Source organism: Papio anubis, chromosome 17 (genome assembly GCF_008728515.1).
Source record: "Papio anubis isolate 15944 chromosome 17, Panubis1.0, whole genome shotgun sequence".
NCBI classification, from domain to species: domain Eukaryota; kingdom Metazoa; phylum Chordata; class Mammalia; order Primates; family Cercopithecidae; genus Papio; species Papio anubis.
In genome coordinates this window covers 32,977,986-33,001,975 of record NC_044992.1, presented here as the reverse complement: position 1 = coordinate 33,001,975, position 23,990 = coordinate 32,977,986, and the positions used below count along the sequence as shown (strand labels likewise).

The following is a 23,990-nucleotide window of genomic DNA, read 5'->3' as shown; positions in this document are numbered from 1 at the left end:
CTCAGTCACCCAGGCTGGAGTGCAATGGCATGATCTCAGCTCACTGCAGCCTCTGCCTCTCAGGCTCAAGCAGTCCTCCCGTCTCAGCCTCCTAAGTAGCTGGGACTACAGGTGTGCACCACCACACCTGGCTAATTTTTATATTTTTATTAGAAATGTGGTTTTGCTATGTCGTCCAGGCTGGTCTTGAACTCCTGGACTCAAGTGATCTGCCTGCGTCAGCATCCCAAAGTGCTGGAATTACAGGCTTGAGCTACTGTGTCTGACCTAAGTAACACATTTTTTAGTAGGACAGTGGGGTAGAGAAGAGGAGAGAGTGGGTGGAAAGTATGCACCTACCATTTTCTCATTTTCCCTGAATCTTCTGAAATAGGGACTGAGTCAGAAAGATAAATCTCATTTCACTGTTGTTTCCCACAACTTGCTCACCTAATGCCATTGCATCATCTTGCCACTTTCCTCTGACTTTATTGTATCTCCTTATTGGTGATTTTTGTTGCTTTGTCCAAGAATACCCAAGTGAGTTATTTGTCCCTTTTTTTGTATAGACAGCATGCTTTGTGACTTACCATCATTTTGTCTACATAAGTTAGACTATTTTATGTACCCTTTTGTTTAGTCGGATTGGTTTGGTCACTTAATGTTTGTACCTCTTGAGGAAAAATTTAGTTGGGAAAGTAGTGGTGAATTTCTGTGACTCTGCTATTTGAACATTAGGAGACAGCAATCAAATATATGACTGATGGATGTTTACTGAAACATATTCTTGGAGATCCAAATCTTACCAAATTCAGTGTCATTATTTTGGATGAAGCCCATGAAAGAACTCTAACTACAGTGAGTATTTTATTTTTTTATTATTATTAGCAAGTAGTTTACCTGTTTGGGTAGCTTTTTACTATATAGAGAATTGCCTCCTCTTACTTTTTAATTTAATTTAATTTTTTAGAGATAGGGTCTTGCTCCATCACCCAGACTGGAGAGCAGTGGCACGACCATAGCTCACTGCACCCTTGAACTCCTGGGCTCAAGTGCTCCTCCCACCTCAACCTCCCGAGTTGCTAGTACTGCAGACGTGCATCAGCATGTCTGGCTAATTTTTAAGAACATTTTTTGTAGAGACTTTCATTTTGTTTCCCTGGCAGGTCTCAACCTCCTGGCCTCCCACCTTGGCCTCCCAAAGTGCTGGGATTACAGGTGTGAGCCACTGCACTTGGCTCTTATATTTTAATCTATTAAAATAGGAATTCCTTGGATAGAATAGCAATGTATTTAAAATAGCTTGGTTGTTAAGTGCTTGTGACTTACTAGAAATTTACTTTTCTTTCAGGATATCTTATTTGGTTTATTGAAGAAGCTATTTCAGGAGAAGTCTCCTAATAGGAAGGAGCATTTAAAAGTGGTGGTAATGTCAGCAACTATGGAATTAGCCAAGCTCTCTGCATTCTTTGGAAATTGTCCAATATTTGATATACCTGGAAGGCTTTATCCAGTCAGAGAGAAATTCTGCAATTTGATTGGTCCACGAGACAGAGAAAATACTGCGTATATTCAAGCGGTATTACTTGGCATTCATTTAATGTCTTTTTTTAATATCTGTGATTCTTACTAATTAGGTAGTTTGATAATTCGTTTGTTCCCTACTATTTTAATGACAGCCCTCACAGGTCCTAGAATTTTTAAGAACCAAGTTTAATTTTTCTGTGGGGCAAGGGAAGTGGTGGTAAGGGAATGACTGTATTTCCACTAGCATATTATGCCTGCATTTCTTGCTTCAGATTGTGAAAGTCACCATGGATATCCATTTGAATGAAATGGCTGGAGACATCTTGGTTTTTCTGACTGGTGAGCATTAGTATCAAGTTAAAAAACTTACTATTTGTAAGTAAGGAATGTGACACCCAGTAGAGTGCTACCTTTGTTGGGAATTCTGTGCCCTTCTCAAATGTTGCCCTAGCTTTTTTTGATTATCTGAATAATTTTAGGTAAAAGATATATAAAAATTGTAGGCTAGCTGCCAAAGAGAATTACATATATGTATGTCAAAGACATAATAGTATATACGTATTTTATGTCAAAGGCATAGTAGTGTGTGTGTATATATATACACACACCCCCACGTATATATGTCAAATGTCAAAGACATCAGGCTCATTAGTAAATATATGTAAAACACACTGACCTTTTAATTGAAAGAAATTAAATAGTGAAATATTGTTTTTATTGGTCTGTCTTAGATAGAAATGTAACCTGACTAAACAGACCTGGGTTAATTCCATTATTTCAAAGGACATCTCACCAGGTTCTTCTTTGGGTGGTGGCATTGTGGCCTTATGTGTGATAACAGCACATAAAGTGTAAAATCTATGTATCATAGACAAGCATGTGGCATTCTTGGAGATCAAAAATAAAATAGTTAAATCCTAAACTAGTAGTGTAACTTTTTAAGTAGCAGCACCCTCCTAATAGGAATTAGTAGTTTCCTTGTTTACTTTTTTCCTCTGCCTTGTACTAATGTCAGAAGTGAGGGATTGTAACAATCTTTGCCTTTTGGAGATTACTTATTTTGAAATTTACCCAAATGCAATAGCACCTGGACTAGCTTTTCCCCTTTGTTAACAATTTAGTGAGTCTTCTCAAATACTGTGTTAACAGGGTGAAAAACTTGAAGATGATAAATATTTTTATTCCTTTAGAGATTTAAGTTCCTTAGAAACTGATATTTCTTCTACTTCAAATTTTTTGGTTGAAATATGTTACAGCTTAGGTGTTCATCTCTTTTACTTTAAATGAGAGATTTACAATAATTTCTAGGCAAAATTAATTTTAATATTGACATTTTCTTTATTCTTAAATTAATTTTTCTGTTCAGTTGCTGAATTTTTTTTTTTCTTTCTGTTTTAGGCCAGTTTGAAATCGAAAAAAGTTGTGAGTTACTTTTTCAGATGGCAGAGTCTGTTGATTATGATTACGATGTTCAAGATACCACCCTCGATGGCTTGTTAATATTGCCATGTTATGGATCTATGACAACAGGTAATTTCTCATTCGAATAGAAAATTTGATTTTTTAAAAAAACTTTTTATTGAATAATCAGGTTTACAGAAAAGCACTCAGGTCTTAAGTGGTTAGGTTAAGTTTCACAAACCAACCTCACCTTTGTAACCCACATCTAGATCGTGAAACAAATCAATGAGAACCAGCATTCCTTGAGGGAAGTGATTTTTGCCTGAAGTCTTTTTACATTTCACTTTTTCGAGAGCCTTGGATATCCCCCTTATTATCGTTAAGAGTATTGTTTCTCCTAGCAAAACAAAACTATTGGTGAGAATTCTTTGAAATGAGGACAGTAGTTTCTTGCTGGTATTACTGTAAGTCAAACCTAATTTGCCATTGCCGCAGAATTTTTAGAAATTGTATATATCCAGGTATATCTAAGTCTAAACACAGTGGATTGTTTTCCTTTTTTTTTTTTGTAACCGAGTCTCGTTCTTGTCACCCAGGCTGCAGTGCAGTGGTGCAATCTCAGCCCACTGCAACCGCCACCTCCTGGGTTCAAGTGATTCTCCTTCTTCAGTCTCCCAAGTAGCTGGGATTGCAGGTGCTTGCCACTATGCCTTGCTAAATTTTTTTTGTTTTTTAATAGAGATGGGGTTTTGCCATGTTGGCCAGGCTGGTCTCAAACTCGTGACCTCAGGTCATCTGCCTGTCTTGGCCTCCCAAATTGCTGGGATTACAGATGTGAGCCACCATGCCCAGCTGTGGATCATTTTCCTTTTAAAGTAGCCATGCCTTAGTCTGCGTTTCAAGCATGATCCTGTTCTTTGGTGAATTCCAAGAGCAGATACAAACTCTTGATTTGACATTTTGGTCATAGTAAATACTGTTGAATGAGGTTTAGAATTTGTTTTGTAAAACTTTTATTATGGAATTTAACTTGTAAAATTAAAGGGAAATTAACCTTAGCCTCCTATTTGGAGTTGGAATTAGCATTTGAATGTTTTTATATTTTACGTGTATGTGTATTAACAGCTTTTGTTGATTGGGTGATTCTTATCCCTATATTAACAAAGTTTTGGAATATATGTGTCAATAAAGAACATAGATGTGTTATTTTGGAAATCTCTTTTATGATGATATTAGCTCCTTTCTATTTTTTTTTTTTTTTTTTTTTTTGAGACGGAGTCTCACTCTGTCACCCAGGCTGGAGTGCAGTGGCCGGATCTCTGCTCACTGCAAGCTCCGCCTCCCGGGTTTACGCCATTCTCCTGCCTCAGCCTCCCAAGTAGCTGGGACTACAGGCGCTCGCCACCTCGCCCGGCTAGTTTTTTGTACTTTTTAGTAGAGACGGGGTTTCACCGTGTTAGCCAGGATGGTCTCGATCTCCTGACCTTGTGATCCGCCCGTCTCGGCCTCCCAAAGTGCTAGGATTACAGGCTTGAGCCACCACGCCCGGCCATCTCCTTTCTATTGAAGCATAGATACCTATTTTAGATTTTTACATCTTCAGGGAAATTCTTAGGCTCATTGTTTCAGGTTCTCATTGTTTTCTCAAGATTTGGTTCACCAATGCTTTTATAATTTACTTTGTAACTGATAAAAAACCCATTATGTTTGGTTTGTTGTTAACCATTAACTAAATATATACATAGACATATGTTTTTCTGTACAGAGTAAATAATTTCATCTTTCTTACTGCCACATTGAAAATAATGTTCTGGATCTTCTGTTGCCTCCGTTTTTTTTGTTTGTTTGTTTTTTTGAGATGGAGTCTCGCTCTATCACCCAGGCTGGAGTGCAGTGGTGCGATCTTGGCTCACTGCAACCTCTGCCTCCCGGATTCAAGCAATTCATAGAGACGGGATGTCACCGTGTTAGCCAGGATGGTCTTGATATCCTGACCTCGAGATCCTCCTGCCTCGGTCTTCCAAAGTGCTGGGATTACAGGCGTGAGCCACCGCACCTGGCCTAAAAACATGACTTTTAGTGAAAAATTGAGTTTTTCGAAACTTGAGTGTGACACATGCATGTTTTAAATTGGTATTTTCTTTTTATATATACTTTAGATCAACAGAGGAGAATATTTTTGCCACCTCCACCTGGAATTAGAAAATGTGTCATATCCACCAATATTTCTGCAACATCTTTGACAATAGATGGAATCAGGTATAACTTTTGAACTTTCTCTTAAAGTCAAGGAAACCTATCGTTACTAAACATTAGCTAAACATTACTGAGTTTGCTTTTCTGTGCCCTCCACTAATTCCCTTCTCTCCTACTTTTTAATGTTCTTAACATGTAATCACCTATTTTGTTTTGTAATTGATTGCTTTGAGCAGGAAATGGAGTAGGAGGTACATACTATATTCCTATTCACCCTTTTTTTTTTAGAGACAGGTTCTCATTGTGTTGCTAAGGCTGGAGTATAGTGACTATTCACAGGCATGCAGTCATAGCACACTACAGCCTTGAAGGGAGATCAACCAATCCTCCCGCCTCAGCCTCGTGGGTAGCTGGGACTACAGGCATGTGTCACCATACTTGGCTGTTCACACTTTTTAACTGCTTGGCAACTTGAAGCTTCCTCTTTTCAATTTTAAGATTATGTAGATTATGTATAATGCTTAATGGGTTTCACTAAATAGGAAGCCAAACCTATTTTTCTGTACTCCCATTATAAGCATATATCTTAGATGATTTGATATTTCCTTCTACCTTGTAGCCTCACTTGGTAGAGTTAGTTGTATATCCAGTGTTTATCTGGATGTATTGTCTCTGACTTTTTATCTTTTTGTGAAAATTAACTATGATTCAGGTCCCTTATCTTTTCTGGATGTAGTAAATAGTGCTATCAAATTTTTGAGTACATTTAGTAAGGGAACACTAAGAAATTTTAAGTCTGGACTGATAACTAATGCAAAGTTCTTTAAGACTGGGTTATTTATCATTTACCCAATATATTTTATGTCTTTAGCTAAGTCTGATTGTCTGCCTAAGGAAGGCTGAACCTGAATCTCAGAGATCCTGTGTGTTTCTTCTGGGTAAAATGATCACCCAGGTCTGAGAGGAAGTCTTAATTTACTCTGCTTTTCTTTGTTACTTTAAAAATCACGCTAAGGGGTTAAGGGAGTGCTCTCCTGGGTAAATTAACCTCTGTAGTTTTCTGTTTCCTACACAGGCAAAAGCCATTAAATAACAAGATTCAGAATGTTGTCTTGTTACTGCTATCCTGTCTTGGTTCCTTACCTGACTTGTTCACCATTTAATTGGCTTAGAATGGCATGTTAAAGGCTAGTTGAAATTAGATTCTGAATCTGTTAAAATGGTCTGAAACTGACTTTCAAGTTTGTGTATTTTTTTTATTGAGGCAAAATTCACATAAAATTAATAATTTAAAAATGAACAATTAAGTAATACTTAGTACATTTACAGTATTGTGCAACCACTGCTTCTACTTAGTTCTAAAATATTTCAACACCTCAAAATAAGACCCCATATCCATTAAGCACATACTCCACATTCCTCTCTCGACCCCAGCCCTTGGCAACTACCAGTCTTACTTTTTGTTTGTATGTGTTTTCTTTTTTTTAAAAATTCTTTAGATGTGTCAGCAGGAAGCAGTATGTATTTTCTGTTCTGAATATTTCATACAAATAGAATCATATAATATGTGGCCTTCTGTGTTTGCTTTCTTTCCCTTAGCATAATATTTTTGAGGTTTGTCAACATTGTAGCATCTATCTGTACTTCATTCTTTTTTGTGGCTGAATAATATTGCATAGTGTGAGTGTGTGTGTATGTATATATATTCAATTGTGTGTGTATATATACTGCATACATATATGCAAAGCATTTTGTTCATCCCTTCATCCATTAATGAATGGTTAATGGACATTTAGGTTGTTTTTACCTTATGGCTATGATTCATAGTGCTAATATGAACATTGGTCTATAAGTATTTGTTTGAGTACTTGTTCTCAGTTCTTTTTGGTGTATACTTAGAAACAGAGTTGCTGGATCATATGGTCATTTTGTGTTTAACTTTTTGAGGACCCCTGAACAATTTTCCACCTTGGCTGAACCGTTTTACATTCCCATCAGCAACATATGAGGGTTCCAATTTCTTGACTTTCAAGTTTTACACGTAACATAAAAGGCATTGTGTACTTGCTAGTTTGCTAGAAAAGGAGAAACCAAAGCGGTTAAAAATTAACAAGTCTTCTTTTATTTTCCAGAAACTTAACTTGCTTTGATTCTTCTTAGATATGTGGTAGATGGTGGCTTTGTGAAGCAGTTAAATCACAACCCCAGATTAGGGTTGGACATCCTGGAGGTGGTTCCAATTTCAAAGTAAGTCTCTATGTCAAATCTTTTTATTCAAAGAACAACTGATTAGGTAATTTCTAGCTGGTTTGGGGAGAAAAAGTAAATTACCTGAGAAACCCACAGAATGTTTTGGAGACTTTTTGCGTTATTTTCCTTCTGTAGGAGCGAGGCATTGCAGCGAAGTGGCCGAGCTGGCAGGACTTCTTCAGGAAAATGCTTTCGGATCTATAGTAAAGATTTTTGGAACCAGTGTATGCCTGACCATGTGATCCCTGAAATTAAGAGAACTAGTTTGACATCTGTAGTTCTGACCTTAAAGTGCCTTGCCATACACGATGTCATAAGGTATGTAGACAACTAGAAAAAAAAAGAAAAACTTGTTAGCATAGAGCCAAGTTATTGGCTCAAAAATTATTTTGAAATATTTGACTCATACATCCCTGAGAGTTTAGGCTAACCTCTTTTAGAGGTTGGTTTTTATATTGGTTGCTTTTCTTTTTTTTTTGAGATGGAGTCTTGTTCCGTCGCCCAGGCTGGAAAGCAGTGGCATGATTACCACTCACTGCAACCTCCGCCTCCTGGGTTCAAGCAATTCTCTTGTCTCAGCCTCCTGAGTAGCTGGGACTACAGGTACTGGCCACCATGCCTAGCTGATTTTTGTATTTTTACTAGAGACGGAGTTTCACCTTGTTGGTCAGGCTGGTCTCGAACTCCTGACCTCAGGTGATCCACCTGCCTTGGCCTCTCAAAATGCTGGGATTACACAGGCCACTATGCCTTGTCCTGTTGGTTGCTTTTCAATTAAACTAACACAGAAGACTTCCTTGCATTGCTTTAGTAGGATCTCTTGCTCATGATTAACCTTGGCTTAATGGTGGCGTTGGGGGGTTGTGCTGATGTTTATTTGGATCACTTAATGACCACTGTTTATTTGTAATGAAAGGTATATAATGAGTTGGGCATAATGGCTTATGCCTGTAATCCCAACACTGTAGGTGGCCAAAGTGGGAAGGTTGCTTGAGCCTGGGAGTTCGAGATGAGCCTGGGCAACATAGTGAGACCTTGTCTCTACAATTAAAAGAAAAAAAAAAAAGTCTGATATGGTGCATGTTTGAGTCCCAGATATTTGGAAGCTGAGATGGGAAGATCGCTGGAGCCTGGGAGGTAGAGGCTGCAGTGAGCCATGATTGCACCAGCGCACTCCAGCCTGGGCAACAGAGTGAGACCCTGTTTCAAAAGAAAGGGGCTGGGTGCGGTGGCTCACATCCGTAATCCCAACATTTTGGGAGGCCAAGGTAGGAGGATCCCTTGAGGCCAGGAGTTTGAGACCTGCCTGGCCATCCTGGTGAAACCCTGTAGCTACTGAAAATGCAAAAATTAGCTGAGTTTGGTGACATGTGATTGTAGTCCCAGCTACTCCAGAGGCTGAAGCACGAGAATCACTTGAACCCAGGAGGCAGAGGTTGCAGTGTGCCAAGATCACGCCACTGCACTCCAGCCTGGTCAACAGAGTGAGATTATGTCTCAAAAAAAAAAAAAAAAGGGTATATGTTGGAAAGTGGAGTGTTTTTTTTGTATGGCCAGCATTATACTATATACCATGAAAGACAGAGTAATACTCTGTAGTTTTTTGCTTTCACTAAGCTTAAGCTTAAGTTATATTAGAGAAATAAGGTACAGACAGTTCTATCCTTTAGAACAGTTAAATTAGCCAAATGTTAAACAATATAATTTATTGGTATAGGATAGAATATTGTTGTAGATTGAAATTTCTATCATACATGGTAGAGGAATTAGTGGAGGAAAGTGCTATCTTGTTCTTTATTTTGTTCTTAATTCCCTTGGAATTTAAAAGTGTTCAGGAATTTTGGGGGAGGATAACCGTGCAGTTTTTAAATTCGTAGTAAGTGATTATTAGGTGCATCCAAATATGTATTGTAGGCCAGGTGTGGTGGCTCATGCCCGTAATCCCAGCACTTTGGGAGGCTGAGATGGGTTGATCACCTGAGGTCAGGAGTTCAAGGCCACCCTGGCCAACATAGTGAAACCCCATCTCTACTAAAAATACAAAATTAGCCAGGATGGTGGCGCTTGTCTGTAATCCCAGCTACTTGGAAGGCTGAGGCAGGAGAATTACTTGAACCTGCTAGGCAGAGGTTGCAGTGAGCCGAGATCGCGCTCCAGCCTGGGCAACAAGAGCGCAACTCTGCCTCCAAAAACAAAAAACAAAAAAACTCCAAAACCCACAAATACTCATTGTATACTCTTGGAAAGCCAATTTGCCAATTTCAAAATGTTTTGATAGTTACCATTAGACTAGAGATTTTCTGAATGAGAATATGTAGATACTAGAAAGAGAAAAGCATGTAATACATGAAATTCTGACTGACTGTAACAATAAATTATACCAGTGAAAAGAAGGAAAGAGCCATTTAAAGAAATCCACATAGCCAAACAGAAAACTTTCAGATGAACCTAGATTTTAAAATAATGTCTTGATTTTTTTCATTTGGGGAAAAAGGTCTATTTTTGGAAATAGTTGCTCAATAAGCTTAATATTGACTCCTAGTATATTCACAAAGGATAGCAGAGCAGCCTCTAACCAAGAATGAGTATATATTAGAAAAATAGGAACAGTAATTAATATCATCTGCACTGAATTATTTTTCCATCTTAAGTCTTAAAACCTATGTGTACTAAAAATCGCAAAATTTTGTTTCAAAATGCTTGAAACAAAAACCAAACAGGCTTCCTTTTTAAAAAGTATAAAGAATAAGGAGAGGTAGACCCAGTGTTTGGGATAGATGGTATAGTATTCACAGATGACAGAAAGAAAATGGAGCTTCTCAGTTATTATTTTGCTTTCCCTTTCTCTTCCATCAGGAAGAATGATTTTAAAACTGAAAATGCAAGAACAGGTCTGAATAAGAAGGAATTGATGACAAAGATGGATTAGGAAATAATGAGGGAAAACCCAACCACCATAAATGATTTTGTCTTGAGCATTTAGACATTATTTCTGTGGTGCTAAAAGTACTTGCAGATTTAGTGTCAGAGTCGTAGGTCATCTGTGAGAAATTATGCAGAATAGGTTATCAGAAAATGGTGAGAAAGGCAAATGTCTTGATTTTTTTCATTTAGTAAAAAGGGCGGGTTCTGGAAACAACTACCCAGTAAGCTTGACATTGATTATTAGGGAACTCTATTACTTATATAAACTTATTGAGAATGGTTTAAGGAAATTTAACAATGATTAATGAGTATGAATTTTAAAAGTTCACAATGAATATGTTATTTTTTGTTGTTGTTGTGTTTGGTTTTGGTTTTCTGAGACAGGATCTCACTCTGTCACCCAGGCTGGAGAGCAGTAGTGCAATCTCAGCTCACTGTAACCTCTGCCTCCCAGGTTCAAGCGATTCTCATGTCTCAGCCTTCTGAGTGACTGGGATTACCTGCGTGTTCCACCATGCCTGGCCGAATATGTCATTATAAGCCATTTCCTTTTCAGGACCATCCACATAATGGGTGCTCCACAAGAATTTATTGAAAGTTAACCTAATGTCTTTTATTTTCAGCACAGTACTTAACAATACTGCATTTGATATCTTTGTGAATAAAAAAGTCATCTGTAGATGACAGTACTGCTGATTATAGTTGCCAAATAGCCCACTCTAAAAAAGTATTAATTAATTGCTTAGTGTAGACTAGGTGAAGGTTTTACTAGTATTGTGCTGGACTTAGTTTTTTCTTGATACACATTTTTAATAATGATATTGAATAAAAATATTGAAGTCATGATTACTTTTTCTGGAAAATATCTTAATATCTAATAGGTAGATTATTACAACCAAGCTTTATTTTATTTTTTTATTTTATTGTACTTTAAGTTCTAGGGTACATGTGCACAACGTGCAGGTTTGTTACATATGTATACATGTGCCATGTTGGTGTGCCGCACCCATTAACTCGTCATTTACATTAGGTATATCTCCTAATGCTATCTCTCCCCACTCTCCCCACCGACAACAGGCCCCAGTGTGTGATGTTCCCCTTCCTGTGTCCAAGTGTTCTCATTGTTCAATTCCTACCTATGAGTGAGAACATGTGGTGTTTGGTTTTTTGTCCTTGTGATATAGTTTGCTGAGAATGATGGTTTCCAGCTTCATCCATGTTCCTGCAAAAGACATGAACTCATCATTTTTTATGGCTGCATAGTATTCCGTGGTGTATATGTGCCAATTTTCTTAATCCAGTCTATCATTGTTGGATGTTTGGGTTGATTCCAAGTCTTTGCTATTGTGAATAATGCCGCAATAAACATACGTGTGCATGTGTCTTTATAGCAGCATGATTTATAATCCTTTGAGTATGCACCCAGTAATGGGATGGCTGGGTCAAATGGTATTTCTAGTTCTAGATCCCTGAGGAATTGTCACACTGTCTTCCACAATGGTTGAACAAGTTTACAGTCCCTCCAACAGTGTAAAAGTGTTCCTATTTCTCCACATCCTCTCCAGCATCTGGTGTTTCCTGACTTTTTAATGATCACCATTCTAACTGGTGTGAGATGGTATCTCATTGTGGTTTTGATTTGTATTTCTCTGATGGCCAGTGATGATGAGCATTTTTTCATGTGTCTGTTGGCTGCATAAATGTCTTCTTTTGAAAAGTGTCTGTTCATATCCTTCGCCCACTTGTTGATGGGGTTGTTTGTTTTTTTCTTGTAAATTTGTTTGAGTTCTTTGTAGATTCTGAATATTAGCCCTTTGTCAGATGAGTAGATTGCAAAAATTTTCTCCCATTCTGTAGGTTGCCTGTTCACTCTGATGGTAGTTTCTTTTGCTGTATAGAAGCTCTTTAGTTTAATTAGATCCCATTTGTCAATTTTGGCTTTTGTTGCCATTGCTTTTGGTGTCTTAGACATGAAGTCCTTGCCCATGCCTATGTGCTGAGTGGTATTGCCTAGGTTTTCTTCTAGGGTTTCAGGGTTTTTATGGTTTTCGGTCTAACATTTAAGTCTTTAATCCATCTTGAATTAATTTTTGTATAAGGTGTAAGGAAGGGATCCAGTTTCAGCTTCCTACATATGGCTAGCCAGTTCTCCCAAAACCGTTTATTAAATAGGGAATCCTTTCCCCATTTCTTGTTTTTCTCAGGTTTGTCAAAGATCAGATGGTTGTAGATGTATGGTATTATTTCTGAGGGCTGTGTTCTGTTCCATCGGTCTATATCTCTGTTTTGGTACCAGCACCATGCTGTTTTGGTTACTGTAGCTTTGTAGTATAGTTTGAAGTCAGGTAATGTGTTGCCAGCTTTGTTCTTTTGGCTTAGGATTGACTTGGCAATGCGGACTCTTTTGGTTCCATATGAACTTTAAAGTAATTTTTTCCAATTCTGTGAAGAATGTCATTGGTAGCTTGATGGGGATGGCATTGAATCTATAAATTACCTTGGGCAGTGTGGCCATTTTCATGATATTGATTCTTCCTATCCATGAGCATGGAATGTTCTTCCATTTGTTTGTATCCTCTTTTATTTTGTTGAGCAGTGGTTTGTAGTTCTCCTTGAAGAGGTCCTTCACCATCCCTTGTAAGTTGGATTCCTAGGTATTTTATTCTCTTTGAAGCAATTATGAATGGGAGTTCACTCATGATTTGGTTCTGTGTTTGTCTGTTATTGGTGTATAAGAATGCTTGTGATTTTTGCACATTGATTTTGTATCCTGAGACTTTGCTGAAGTTGCTTATCAGCTTAAGGAGATTTTGGGCTGAGACGATGGGGTTTTCTAGATACACAATCGTATCATCTGCAAACAGGGACAATTTGACTTCCTCTTTTCCTAATTGAATTCCCTTTATTTCTTTCTCCTGCCTGATTGTCCTGGCCAGAACTGCCAACACTATGTTGAATAGGAGTGGTGAGAGAGGGCATCCCTGTCTTGTGCCAATTTTCAAAGGGAATACTTCCATTTTTTGCCCATTCAGTATGATATTGGCTGTGGGTTTGTCATAAATAGCTCTTATTATTTTGAGATACGTCCCATTAATACCTAATTTATTGAGAGTTTTTAGCATGAAGGGCTGTTGAATTTTGTCAAAGGCCTTTTCTGCATCTGTTGAGATAATCATGTGGTTTTTGTCATTGGTTCTGTTTATATGCTGGATTATGTTTATTGATTTGCGTATGTTGAACCAGCCTGGCATCACAGGGATGAAGCCCACTTGATAGTGGTAGATAAGCTTTTTGATGTGTTGCTGGATTCAGTTTGCCAGTATTTTATTGAGGATTTTTGCATCGATGTTCATCAGGGATATTGGTCTAAAATTCTCTTTTTTTGTTGTGTCTCTCCCAGGCTTTGGTATCAGGATGATGCTGGCCTCATAAAATGAGTTAGGGAGGATTCCCTCTTTTTCTATTGATTGCAGTAGTTTGAGAAGGAATGGTACCAGCTCCTCCTTGTACCTCTGGTAGAATTCAGCTGTGAATCTATCTGGTCCTGGACTTTTTTTGGTTGGTAGGCTGTTAATTATTGCGTCAATTTCAGAGCCTGTTATTGGTCTATTCAGAGATTCACCTTCTTCCTGGATTAGTCTTGGGAAGGGTGTGTGTGTCGAGGAATTTATCCATTTCTTCTGGATTTTCTAGTTTATTTGCGTAAAGGTGTTTATAGTGTTCTCTGATGGTAGTTTGTATTTCTGTGGGATTGGTGGTGTTATCCCCTTTATCATTTTTTATTGCATCTATTTGATTCTTCTCTCTTTTCTTCTTTATTAGTCTTGCTAGTGGTCTATCAATTTTGTTGATCTTTTCAAAAAACCAGCTCCTGGATTCATTGGTTTTTTTGGAGGGTTTTTTGTGTCTCTATCTCCTTCAGTTCTGCTCTGATCTTAGTTATTTCTTGCTTTCTGCTAGCTTTTGAAAGTGTTTGCTCTTGCTTCTCTAGTTCTTTTAATTGTGATGTTAGGGTGTCAATTTTAGATCTTTCCTGCTTTCTCTTGTGGGCATTTAGTGCTATAAATTTCCCTCTACACACTGCTTTAAATGTGTCCCAGAGATTCTGGTATATTGTGTCTTTGTTCTCATTGGTTTCAAAGAACGTCTTTATTTCTGCCTTCATTTCGTTATTTACCCAGTAGTCATTCAGGAGCAGGTAAAACTAAACTTTAAAATGACTAACAGATTAGAACCATGGGCAAAAATCAACAAGGTATACATTTGAAAGGATATATTTTATATCCTGTGTTTGGGATGTACAATAGCAAATACATGTGGTAGAGATCTGAAATTATCAGATCATCACAAACTTAATATGAACTTATAGCTATGGCTCTGTTTAAAAAATTTGTTTTAGGCCGGGTGCGGTGGCTCACGCCTGTAATCCCAGCACTTCGGGAGGCTGGGCGGGCAGATCATGAGGTCAGGAGATTGAGACCATCCTGGCTAACATGGTGAAACCCTGTCTCTACTAAAAATACAAAAAATTAGCTGGGTGTGGTGACAGGCACCTGTAGTCCCAGCTACTCAGGAGGCTGAGGCAGGAGAATGGCGTGAACCCAGGAGGCGGAGCTTGCAATGAGCCCAGATTACGCCACTGCACTCCAACCTGGGCAACAGAGTGAGACTCTGTCTCAAAAAAAAAAATTAAATTAAATTTAAAAAGTATTTTGAGGCCGGGTGTGGTGGCTCACGCCTGTAATCCTAGCACTTTGGGAGGCCAAGGTGGGCGGATTGCTTAAGCACTGGAGTTCAAGACCAGCCTGGGCAACACGGCGAAACCCTGTCTCTACTAAAATACAAAAAATTAGCCAGGCGTGGTGGTATGTGCCTGTAGTCCTAGCTACTCAGGAGGCTGAGGCAGGAGAATTGCTTGAACCTGGGAGATGGAGGTTGCAGTGCGCAGAGATCATGCCATCGCACTCCAGCCTGGGCAACAGAGTGAGTCTCCGTCTCCAAAAAGAAAAAAGCATTTTAAGGTACTATTGAACAATTTATAATTTTCAGCCACTTTCAATTAATATTTCTCTACTATTTTTATAAGAGTTTGGAAAAAAATTATGGAGTACAGAAAAGAGTACACTTGACATTGGCTGTGAAGGATGGGTGGGGCAGGATTAGGATAAGTAGGGAGACTGGTGAGAATATTTCAGCTAAGGGGAGTCAAAAAGAATCACTTCTTGAAGTAGAGGAGTGTGATTCAGAAAAAAATTATTTCCTCTTTTGCTGAATGCTGATCATGATCATAGAATTTTTTTTTAGAAAAAGATGACTTGAAAAATAGAAATAAAACCTTTTAAAGAAATTTTCGTCATATCTATATAAAATCCTACCATGTTCAAGGAATGCCTCTCACTTCATATCTTATTTAAACACACAGGTTTCCCTATTTGGATCCACCTAATGAGAGACTTATTTTAGAAGCTCTTAAACAACTTTACCAGTGTGATGCTATTGACAGGTAAAAAAAAAGAAAAAAAGAAAAACGCATAACCAAAACAGATATTGATCTCTTTTTAAACAGGGCTCTAAATACCTTTCTCTATCAGTAGAAAATAATTTGTTTACATTGAATGGATTGTTTTACTTGAAGTTAGAATTTGTCCTTAGTCTTTCATCACAATTCTGATTGAAAAACTAGCCTGGCGCGGTGGCTCACGCCTGTAATCCCAGCACTTTGGGAGGCTGAGGTGGGTGGATCATGAGGTCAGGAGATTGAGACCATCCTGGCTAACATGGTAAAGTCCTGTCTCTACTAAAAATACAAAAACAGTATCAGCTGGGTATGGTTGCGGGCGCCTGTAGTCCCAGCTACTTGGGAGGCTGAGGCGGGAGAATGGCGTGAACCTGGGAGGCGGAGCTTGCAGTGAGCCAAGATCGTGCCACTGCACTCCAGCCTGGGTGGCAGAGCGAGACTTCGTCTAAAAAAAACAAAAAAAGAGAGAGAAAAACTACAAGATAAAACCCCTTTTGTTTAATAAATATTGGTATTGTTTAACAAGTAATTTCTGAGTACCATTTTAGTGCCAGGCATTATGCTAGATACATAAAAACGATAAAGGAGCCAGAGTCCTTGTTTTTATGTTTGTGTGATGGGGTAAAGTTTGATATTAATAATTATTATTCTCTTGGATGTGTGTGGTGGCTCACGCCTGTAATTCCAGCACTTTGGGAGGACAAGGCGGGCAGATTGCTTGAGTACAGTTGTTTGAGACCAGTCTGGGAAATAGTAAAACCCATCTCCACTGAAAATAAAAAATCAGACGGTCGTGGTGGCACACACCAGTAGTTCCAGCTACTCAGGAAGCTGAGGTGGGAGGATCACTTGAGCTTCAGAGGTGGGGGTTGCAGTGAGTTGAGGAGATTGCGCCATTGCACTCCAGCCTGAGGGACAGAGCAAGACCTTGTCTCCAAAAAAAAAAAAAAAAAAGCAAAATAAAATAAAAATACAATTATTATTCTGTCATGTCTTCAAAGACATTTTCTTTCTTTTTTTTTTTTTTTGAGACAGAGTTTTGCTCTTGTTGTCCAGGCTGGCCTGGAGTACAATGGTGCAATCTCAGCTCACTGCAGTCTCCGCCTCCCAGGTTCAAGCAATTCTTCTGCCTCAGCTCCCAAGGAGCTGGGGTTATAAGCATGTACCACCATGCCCTGGTAATTTTTTTATATTTTGGTAGAGACAGGGTTTCACCATATTGGTCAGGCTGGTCTCGAACTCCTGACCTCAAGTGATCCACCTACCTCAGCCTCCCAAAGTGCTGGGATTACCGGTGTCAGCCACTGCACTGGGCCCCTCTATGCTTTTGTAACATGTTTGTATCTTTTATTATATTCGTTTATTCTGCCTCATTGCTTACTGGATGTATTATAACTTTTGACAGTAGGGATTTATCTTCGTGTTTCTCTTAGCAGTAACCACAGTATTTAATTTTTTTTGGGTTTTTTTTTTTTTTCGTTTGTTTTTTGTTTTTTGAGATGGAGTCTGGCTTTGTCATTCAGGCTGGAGTGCAGGGGCATGATCTCAGCTCACTGCAACTCCTGCCTCCCAGGTTTGAGTGATTCTCCTGCCTCAGCCTCCCAAGTAGCAGGGACTACAAGTGCATGCCACCACACCCAGCTAATTTTTGTGTTTTTAATAGAAATGGGGTTTTGCCATGTTGGCCAGGCTGGTCTTGAACTCCTGACCTCAGGTGATCCACCTGCCTCAGCTTCCCAAAGTGCTAGGATTATAGGCATGAGCCACCACGGTTGGCCTAATTTTCTTAAATTGAATTGAACTTCTGGAGGTGATTGGAGGTAATGTAAATTATATTTGATTTATTCTGAATGATGAATGTTACATTTGAACTCTCCCAATGTAGAAAGACTTAAAAACTTTTTCTTTGTATTAAGGAGTGGCCATGTCACCAGATTGGGTTTGTCTATGGTGGAGTTTCCTTTGCCTCCACATCTGACATGTGCGGTAATAAAAGCTGCTTCCCTGGATTGTGAAGATCTACTACTTCCAATAGCAGCAATGTTGTCTGTGGAAAACGTCTTCATTAGACCTGGTAAGATGTTTATTTTAAGTTGTGTTTTTTAAAATTAATAAACTTGGCCGGGCACGGTGGCTCACGCCTGTAATCCCAGCACTTTGGGAGGGCAAGGAGGGTGGATTGCTTGAGGTCAGGAGTTGGAAGACCAGCATGACCAACATGGTGAAACCCTGTCTCTACTAAAAAAGGAAAAATACAATTTAAAAAATTACTAGAGTTAATTTTTTTTTTTTTTTAATTTTTTTTTTTTTTGAGACGGAGTCTCACTCTGCCGCCCAGGCTGGAGTACAGTGGCTGGATCTCAGCTCACTGCAAGCTCCGCCTCCCGGGTTTACACCATTCTCCTGTCTTAGCCTCCCGAGTAGCTGGGACTACAGGCGCCCGCCACCTCGCCCGGCTAGTTTTTTGTATTTTTAGTAGAGACGGGGTTTCACCGTGTTAGCCAGGATGGTCTCGATCTCCTGACCTCATGATCCGCCTGTCTCGGCCTCCCAAAGTGCTGGGATTACAGGCTTGAGCCACCGCGCCTGGCCTTGGAGTTTATTTTTTAGAGAATTTTTAAGTTTACAGAAAAATTGAGTAGAAAGTACAGAGGGTTCACATTCATCCCCTCAACCTCCCACAGCAATTTATCCTATTAACAGCTTTCATTTGTATGACACATAAGTTGCAATTGGTGAGCCAATATTGACACATTATTATTAACTAAAGGGATCACTGTTTGTGCTATATGGTTTTAGCTGGGATTACAGGCATGTGCCGTTATGCCTGGCTAATTTTGTATTTTTAGTAAAGACGTAGTTTCTCCATGTTAGCCAGGCTGGTCTCGAACTCCTGACCTCAGGTGATCTGCCCACCTTGGCCTCCCAAAGTGCTGGGATTACAGGCATGAGCCAGCACGCCCAGCCGGGTTGTTTTCTTATTGTTAAGAGGTCTTTGCATATTTTAAATAGTTCTTTAACAGATATATCTTTTGTAAATATGTTCTCCCAGTCTGTGGTTTATCTTCTTTTTTTTTTTTCCCTCTCAGTCGCCCAGGCTGGAGTGCAGTGACGCGATCTCGGCTAACTGCAAGCTCCGCCTCCCGGGTTCATGCCATTCTCCTGCCTCAGCCTCCCAAGGAGCTGGGACTACAGGTGCCCACCGCCACGCCTGGCTAATTTTTTGCATTTTTAGTAGAGACGGGGTTTTACCGTGTTAGCCAGGATGGTCTCGATCTCCTGACCTCGTGATCTGCCCACCTCGGCCTCCTAAAGTGCTGGGATTACAGGCGTGAGCCACTGCGCCCAGCCTGGTTTATCTTCTAATTGTTTTGACATTGCCTTTTGCAGTGCAGAAGTTTTTATTTTCGATGAAGTATACCTTATCAATTATTTCTTTCATAGATTGTGTCTTTATTGTTGTTTCTAAAAAAGTCATTGTCATACCCAAAGTCATCTAGATTTTCTCTTCTATTGTCTTTTAGTATTTGGGTGTACAGTTGTTGCGGTACCATTTGTTCAAAACACTATCCTTTTTCTGTTGAAATGCCTTCACTTCTTTGTGAAATATCAGCTGACGGTGCTTATATGGGTCTGTTTCTGGGCTCTGTATCTTGTTCCATTTATCTGATTGTTCTTCCACCAATACCACACTGTTTTGGTTATTGGAGCTTTATAGTAACTCTTGAAGTTTTGTTCTTCCTCTTCAAAATTGTTTAGGCCATTCTGGGTCTTTTTCATATAAACTTCAGTCTATTGAAATTCACAAAATAACTTGCTGGGATTTTTTTTTTTTTTTTTTTTTTTTTTGAGACAGAGTGTCTCTCTGTCGCCCAAGCTGGAGTGCAGTGGCCTGATCTGGGCTCACTGCAAGCTCCGCCTCCTGGGTTCATGCCATTCTCTCGCCTCAGCCTCCCGAGTAGCTGGAACTACAGGTGACCGCCACAACGCCTGGCTAAGTTTTTGTATTTTTAGTAGAGACAGGGTTTCACCGTGTTAGCCAGGATGGTCTCAATCTCCTGACCTTGTGATCCACCTGCCTTGGCCTCCCAAAGTGCTGGGATTACAGGCATGAGCCACTGCGCCCGGCCCTTGCTGGGATTTTAATTGGGATTGTGTTGTAATTAAGATAGATCAAGTTGGGCCAGGCGCGGTGGCTCGAGCCTGTAATCCCAGCACTTTGGGAAGCCGAGACGGGTGGATCACGAGGTCAGGAGATCGAGACCATCCTGGCTAACCCGGTGAAACCCCGTCTGTACTAAAAAACACAAAAAATTAGCTGGGCGAGGTGGCGGGCGCCTGTAGTCCCAGCTACTCGGGAGGCTGAGGCAGGAGAATGGCGTAAACCCAGGAGGCGGAGCTTGCAGTGAGCTGAGATCCGGCCACTGCACTCCAGCCTGGGCGACAGAGTGAGACTCCGTCTCAAAAAAAAAAAAAAAACATCAAGTTGAAAAGAAATGACATCTTGACAGTATTGTCTTCCTATCCATGTACATGGAATATCTCTTCATTTATTTAGACTGCCAGTAATTCACTGAGCATTTGCTGAGGGTTTACCATGCCTTAGTCCTAGGACAGAAAACTAAGGATAAACAAGTTTTGTTGTTGTTGTTGTTTTTGAGACTGAGTTTCACTCTTGTTGCCCAGGCTGCAGTGCAATGGTGTGATCTCAACTCACTGCAACCTCCTCCTCCCAGGTTCAAGTGAGTCTCCTGCCTCAGCCTCCCAAGTGCTGGGATTACAGGCATGCGCCACCATGCCTGGCTAATTTTTGTATTTTTAGTAGAGATGGGGTTTCACCGTGTTGGTCAGGCTGGTCTCGAACTCCTGACCTCAGGCGATCCGCCCACCTCAGCCATGGGATTACAGGCATGAGCCACCACGCCCAGCCCGGATAAACAAGTTTTATATTTTGTTATCCTTTAAGTTAGTTTTTTGGCACAAAGAATGTATAATGTTCCTGGCCGAGGGTTAATTTCCTTTCATTAGTAAAGGAAGGTAGTGCTTTTATAGGACATTAGTAATATACTAATCTTTTTTTTTTTTTTTGTAGGATCAAAAGAAAAAGGTAGTTTAGCCCTTGCATCCTTAGAGAATTCTTTTGAAGTTTCCATGTCTTTAAACTTCTGCTTCTTTCTTTTCTTGGTGTGTCAGTATAGGACACAATTTAATTTGACATATGTTAGATTTGTTTTCATGCAGTGGAATAATTTTTTCTTTCAAGGAGCTTCCAAGTGAACAGGATACCTTGTCTGCAGGCAGACAATAGAATGTGTTAGCTCACTGGCTTTATCCCTTTGTAGGCTGGAAGTATCGGTTCCGGATTAATTTATTATTGCCATGATTATAATGGAGGATACATTTTTCTATAAAAATAATCAGTGTACTATTTCAAATAGATTGCAATCTTTTTTTTTTTTTAATTTAAAACATTTTTAAATTTTATTGAGATAAGGTCTCACTGTGTTGCCCAGGCTGGAATGCAGTGGCCTGATCTTGGCTCATTGCAACCTCTGCCTCCCAGGCTCAAGTGATCCTCCCACCTCAGCCTCCCGAGCAGCTGGGACCACAGGTGCTTGCTACTATGCCTGGCTAATTTTTTGTATTTTTGTAGAGATGGGGTTTCACTCTGTTGCCCAGGTTGGTCTCGAACTCCTAAGCTCAAGTGACCCACCAGCCTTGGCCTTGTAAAGTGCTGGGATTACAGGCGTGAGCCATTGCACCCAGCAGTTGCAGTCTGAAGTGTCAGAATTTTAATTCTAGTAATACTCCTAATTGCAATTTTTTGTTCTAACAAAATGCTGTGTAAAAATAAGTAATATTAACTGGTTTTCATGAGGTAGTATCAGAGCTAAAAATACTGGTGGGCACAGTGGTATCCCAGCTCCTTGGGAGACTGAGGTGGGATGATTGCTTGAGCCCACAAAATCAGGGCCAGCCTGGGCAACCCCATCTCTAATAAGAAATCAAAAAATAGGCCAGGTGTGCTGGCTCACACTTGTAATCCCAGCACTTTGGGAGGCTGAGGCAGGTGGATCACCTGAGGTCAGGAGTTTGAGACCAGCCTGGCTGACATGGTGAAACCCTGTCTCTACTAAAAATATAAAAAGTAGCCAGGCGTGGCGTGCACCTGTGTTCTCAGCTACTGGGGAGGCTGAGGCAGGAGAATTGCTTGAATCCAGGAGACGGAGGTTGCAGTGAGCCGAGATCATGGCACTGCACTCCAGCCTGGGTGACAGAGTGAGACTCCATCCCCAAAAAGAAAGAGAGAGAGAGAGGGGGAGAGAGAGGGGGGGAGAGAGAGAGAGAGAGAGAGAGACAGACAGACAGAGAGAGAGAGAGAGAGAGAGACAGAGAAACAGAGAAACAGAGAGAAGCTAAAATATTTCAAAATCTATTACAGAGTATTGAAGTATTGAGTGCAGGGTTCTGTCCAGCTCCACTACTACCTAATTATCTGACCATGGCCCTAGCTTTTCTGGATTTCATTTTTCATTTGTAAAACCAAGAAGTTGGATTAAGGTGACCTACTCTAATAGTCTTTTAAGGCTAGAAAAAGAAAAATGTTTTTTCCATGTTGGAATATTTAAATAGATAAAATCAGTCTGGTGTTAGCCTTTTTTGGGTGACATTTATTCTTATATAATTTCAAATAAGAATAACAAAGGAATTCCTTTATACCTTCTATGCAGTTTCAGTAATTTTTAACATTTTACCCCCTTTGCTTTATTATTCTGTCTCCCTCTATATATGTATATATAAATGGATTTTTTTCTTTTTCTGAATCATTTAAGAATAAATTGGAAGCATTGTGCTCCCTTACCACAAAACGTTTACATCTATATTAGGCAAGAACAAGGGCAATCTCTCATTTAACCATAGTACCTTAATCAGAATTAAGAAATGGTTTTGTTTTGTTTGAGAGAGAGTCTCACTCTGTTGCTCAGGCGTGAGTGCAGTGGTGGGATCATGGCTCACTGTAGTCTTGACCTCCTGGGCTCAAGCAATTCTCCCACCTCAGCCTCCTTAGTAGCTGGGACCACATGCATATGCTACCCTGCCTGGCTAATTTTTTAAATTTTTTTTGTAGAGATGAGGTCTCGTCTTGTTGGCCCAGGTTGGTCTCAAACTCCTAGGCCCAAGCAGTCCTTCTGCTTTGGTCTCCCAAAGTGCTGAGTTTACAGGTATAAGCCACTATGCACAGCCTAAAGTTTGGAAATTTAACATTGATACAATACTACTATACAATATATATATATATACAAGATATAAAATACAATATTGTATCCATATTGAAATTGTCCATTTTCCCTAGAATCTACAGAAAGTAGTTTGAGAAATGGTAAGTTATAGTACTTACAACCCTATATAACTACAGTTTGATATTTGTTTACAGTTAATTTTAGGTAAAATGTGCATATAGTGAAATGCATAAATTTTATGTGTATAATTCAATGAATTCTGTAAAATGCTTATACCCATATAACCCAAGCCCTATCACTATATAGAACATTTTTATCACTCTAGCAAGTTCCCTCAGTGCCACTTCTTAGTCAGGTATCACTCTACCTACCTTTGGTTAAACACTTTTCTTATTTTTTTCTGATTAGTTTGCCTCTTCTGAAACTTCATATAAATAGATATTTTTTTTTTTTTTTGAGACAGAGTCTTGCTCTGTCATCCAGTCTGGAGTGCAGTTGCATAATCTCGGCTCACTGCAACCTTCACTTCCTGGGTTCAAGCAGTTGTCCTGCCTCAGCCTCTCGAGTAGCTGGGATTACAGGCACCCGACACCATGGCTGGCTAATTTTTGTATTTTCAGTAGAGACGATGTTTCGCTGTGTTGGCTAGGCTGGTCTCGAACTCCTGACCTCAGGTGATCCGTCAGCGTCGGCCTCAGCCTCCCAAAGTGCTGGGATTACAGGTGTGAGCCGCCGTGCCCAGCCCAAAACTTCATATAAATAAGATTATACACTCTCCTTTCTTGTGTGTGACTTCTTCTTTTGGTCAACATAATGTATGTTAGGTTTATTCATACTGTTGTATGTATGAATACTTTATTGTTTTTATTGTTGACTAGTATTCTACTTTATGAATATACAGTTGTGCATTATCCTGTTGATGGACATTTGAATTGTTTCTTGTTTAGTTCTAT

The 23,990-nt window shown here is 39.6% G+C and overlaps 1 protein-coding gene across 6 annotated transcripts in view; it reads left to right on the top strand.

The window, feature by feature from the left end:
* DHX40 (DEAH-box helicase 40) overlaps positions 1-23,990 on the top strand; it is a 45,718-nt gene that overhangs the window by 6,541 nt on the left and 15,187 nt on the right. For 5 of the 6 annotated variants that reach the window (XM_021928249.2, XM_021928251.2, XM_021928252.2 and 2 more), the window contains 9 exons: positions 718-837; positions 1,331-1,558; positions 1,779-1,845; positions 2,905-3,036; positions 5,067-5,166; positions 7,264-7,350; positions 7,489-7,671; positions 15,701-15,781; positions 17,713-17,870. In XM_021928249.2, coding sequence (XP_021783941.1) covers positions 718-837; positions 1,331-1,558; positions 1,779-1,845; positions 2,905-3,036; positions 5,067-5,166; positions 7,264-7,350; positions 7,489-7,671; positions 15,701-15,781; positions 17,713-17,870 — 1,156 coding nt within the window. The remainder of the gene's footprint in view (positions 1-717; positions 838-1,330; positions 1,559-1,778; positions 1,846-2,904; positions 3,037-5,066; positions 5,167-7,263; positions 7,351-7,488; positions 7,672-15,700; positions 15,782-17,712; positions 17,871-23,990) is intronic. The other variant, XM_021928250.1, reaches the window with a different exon arrangement.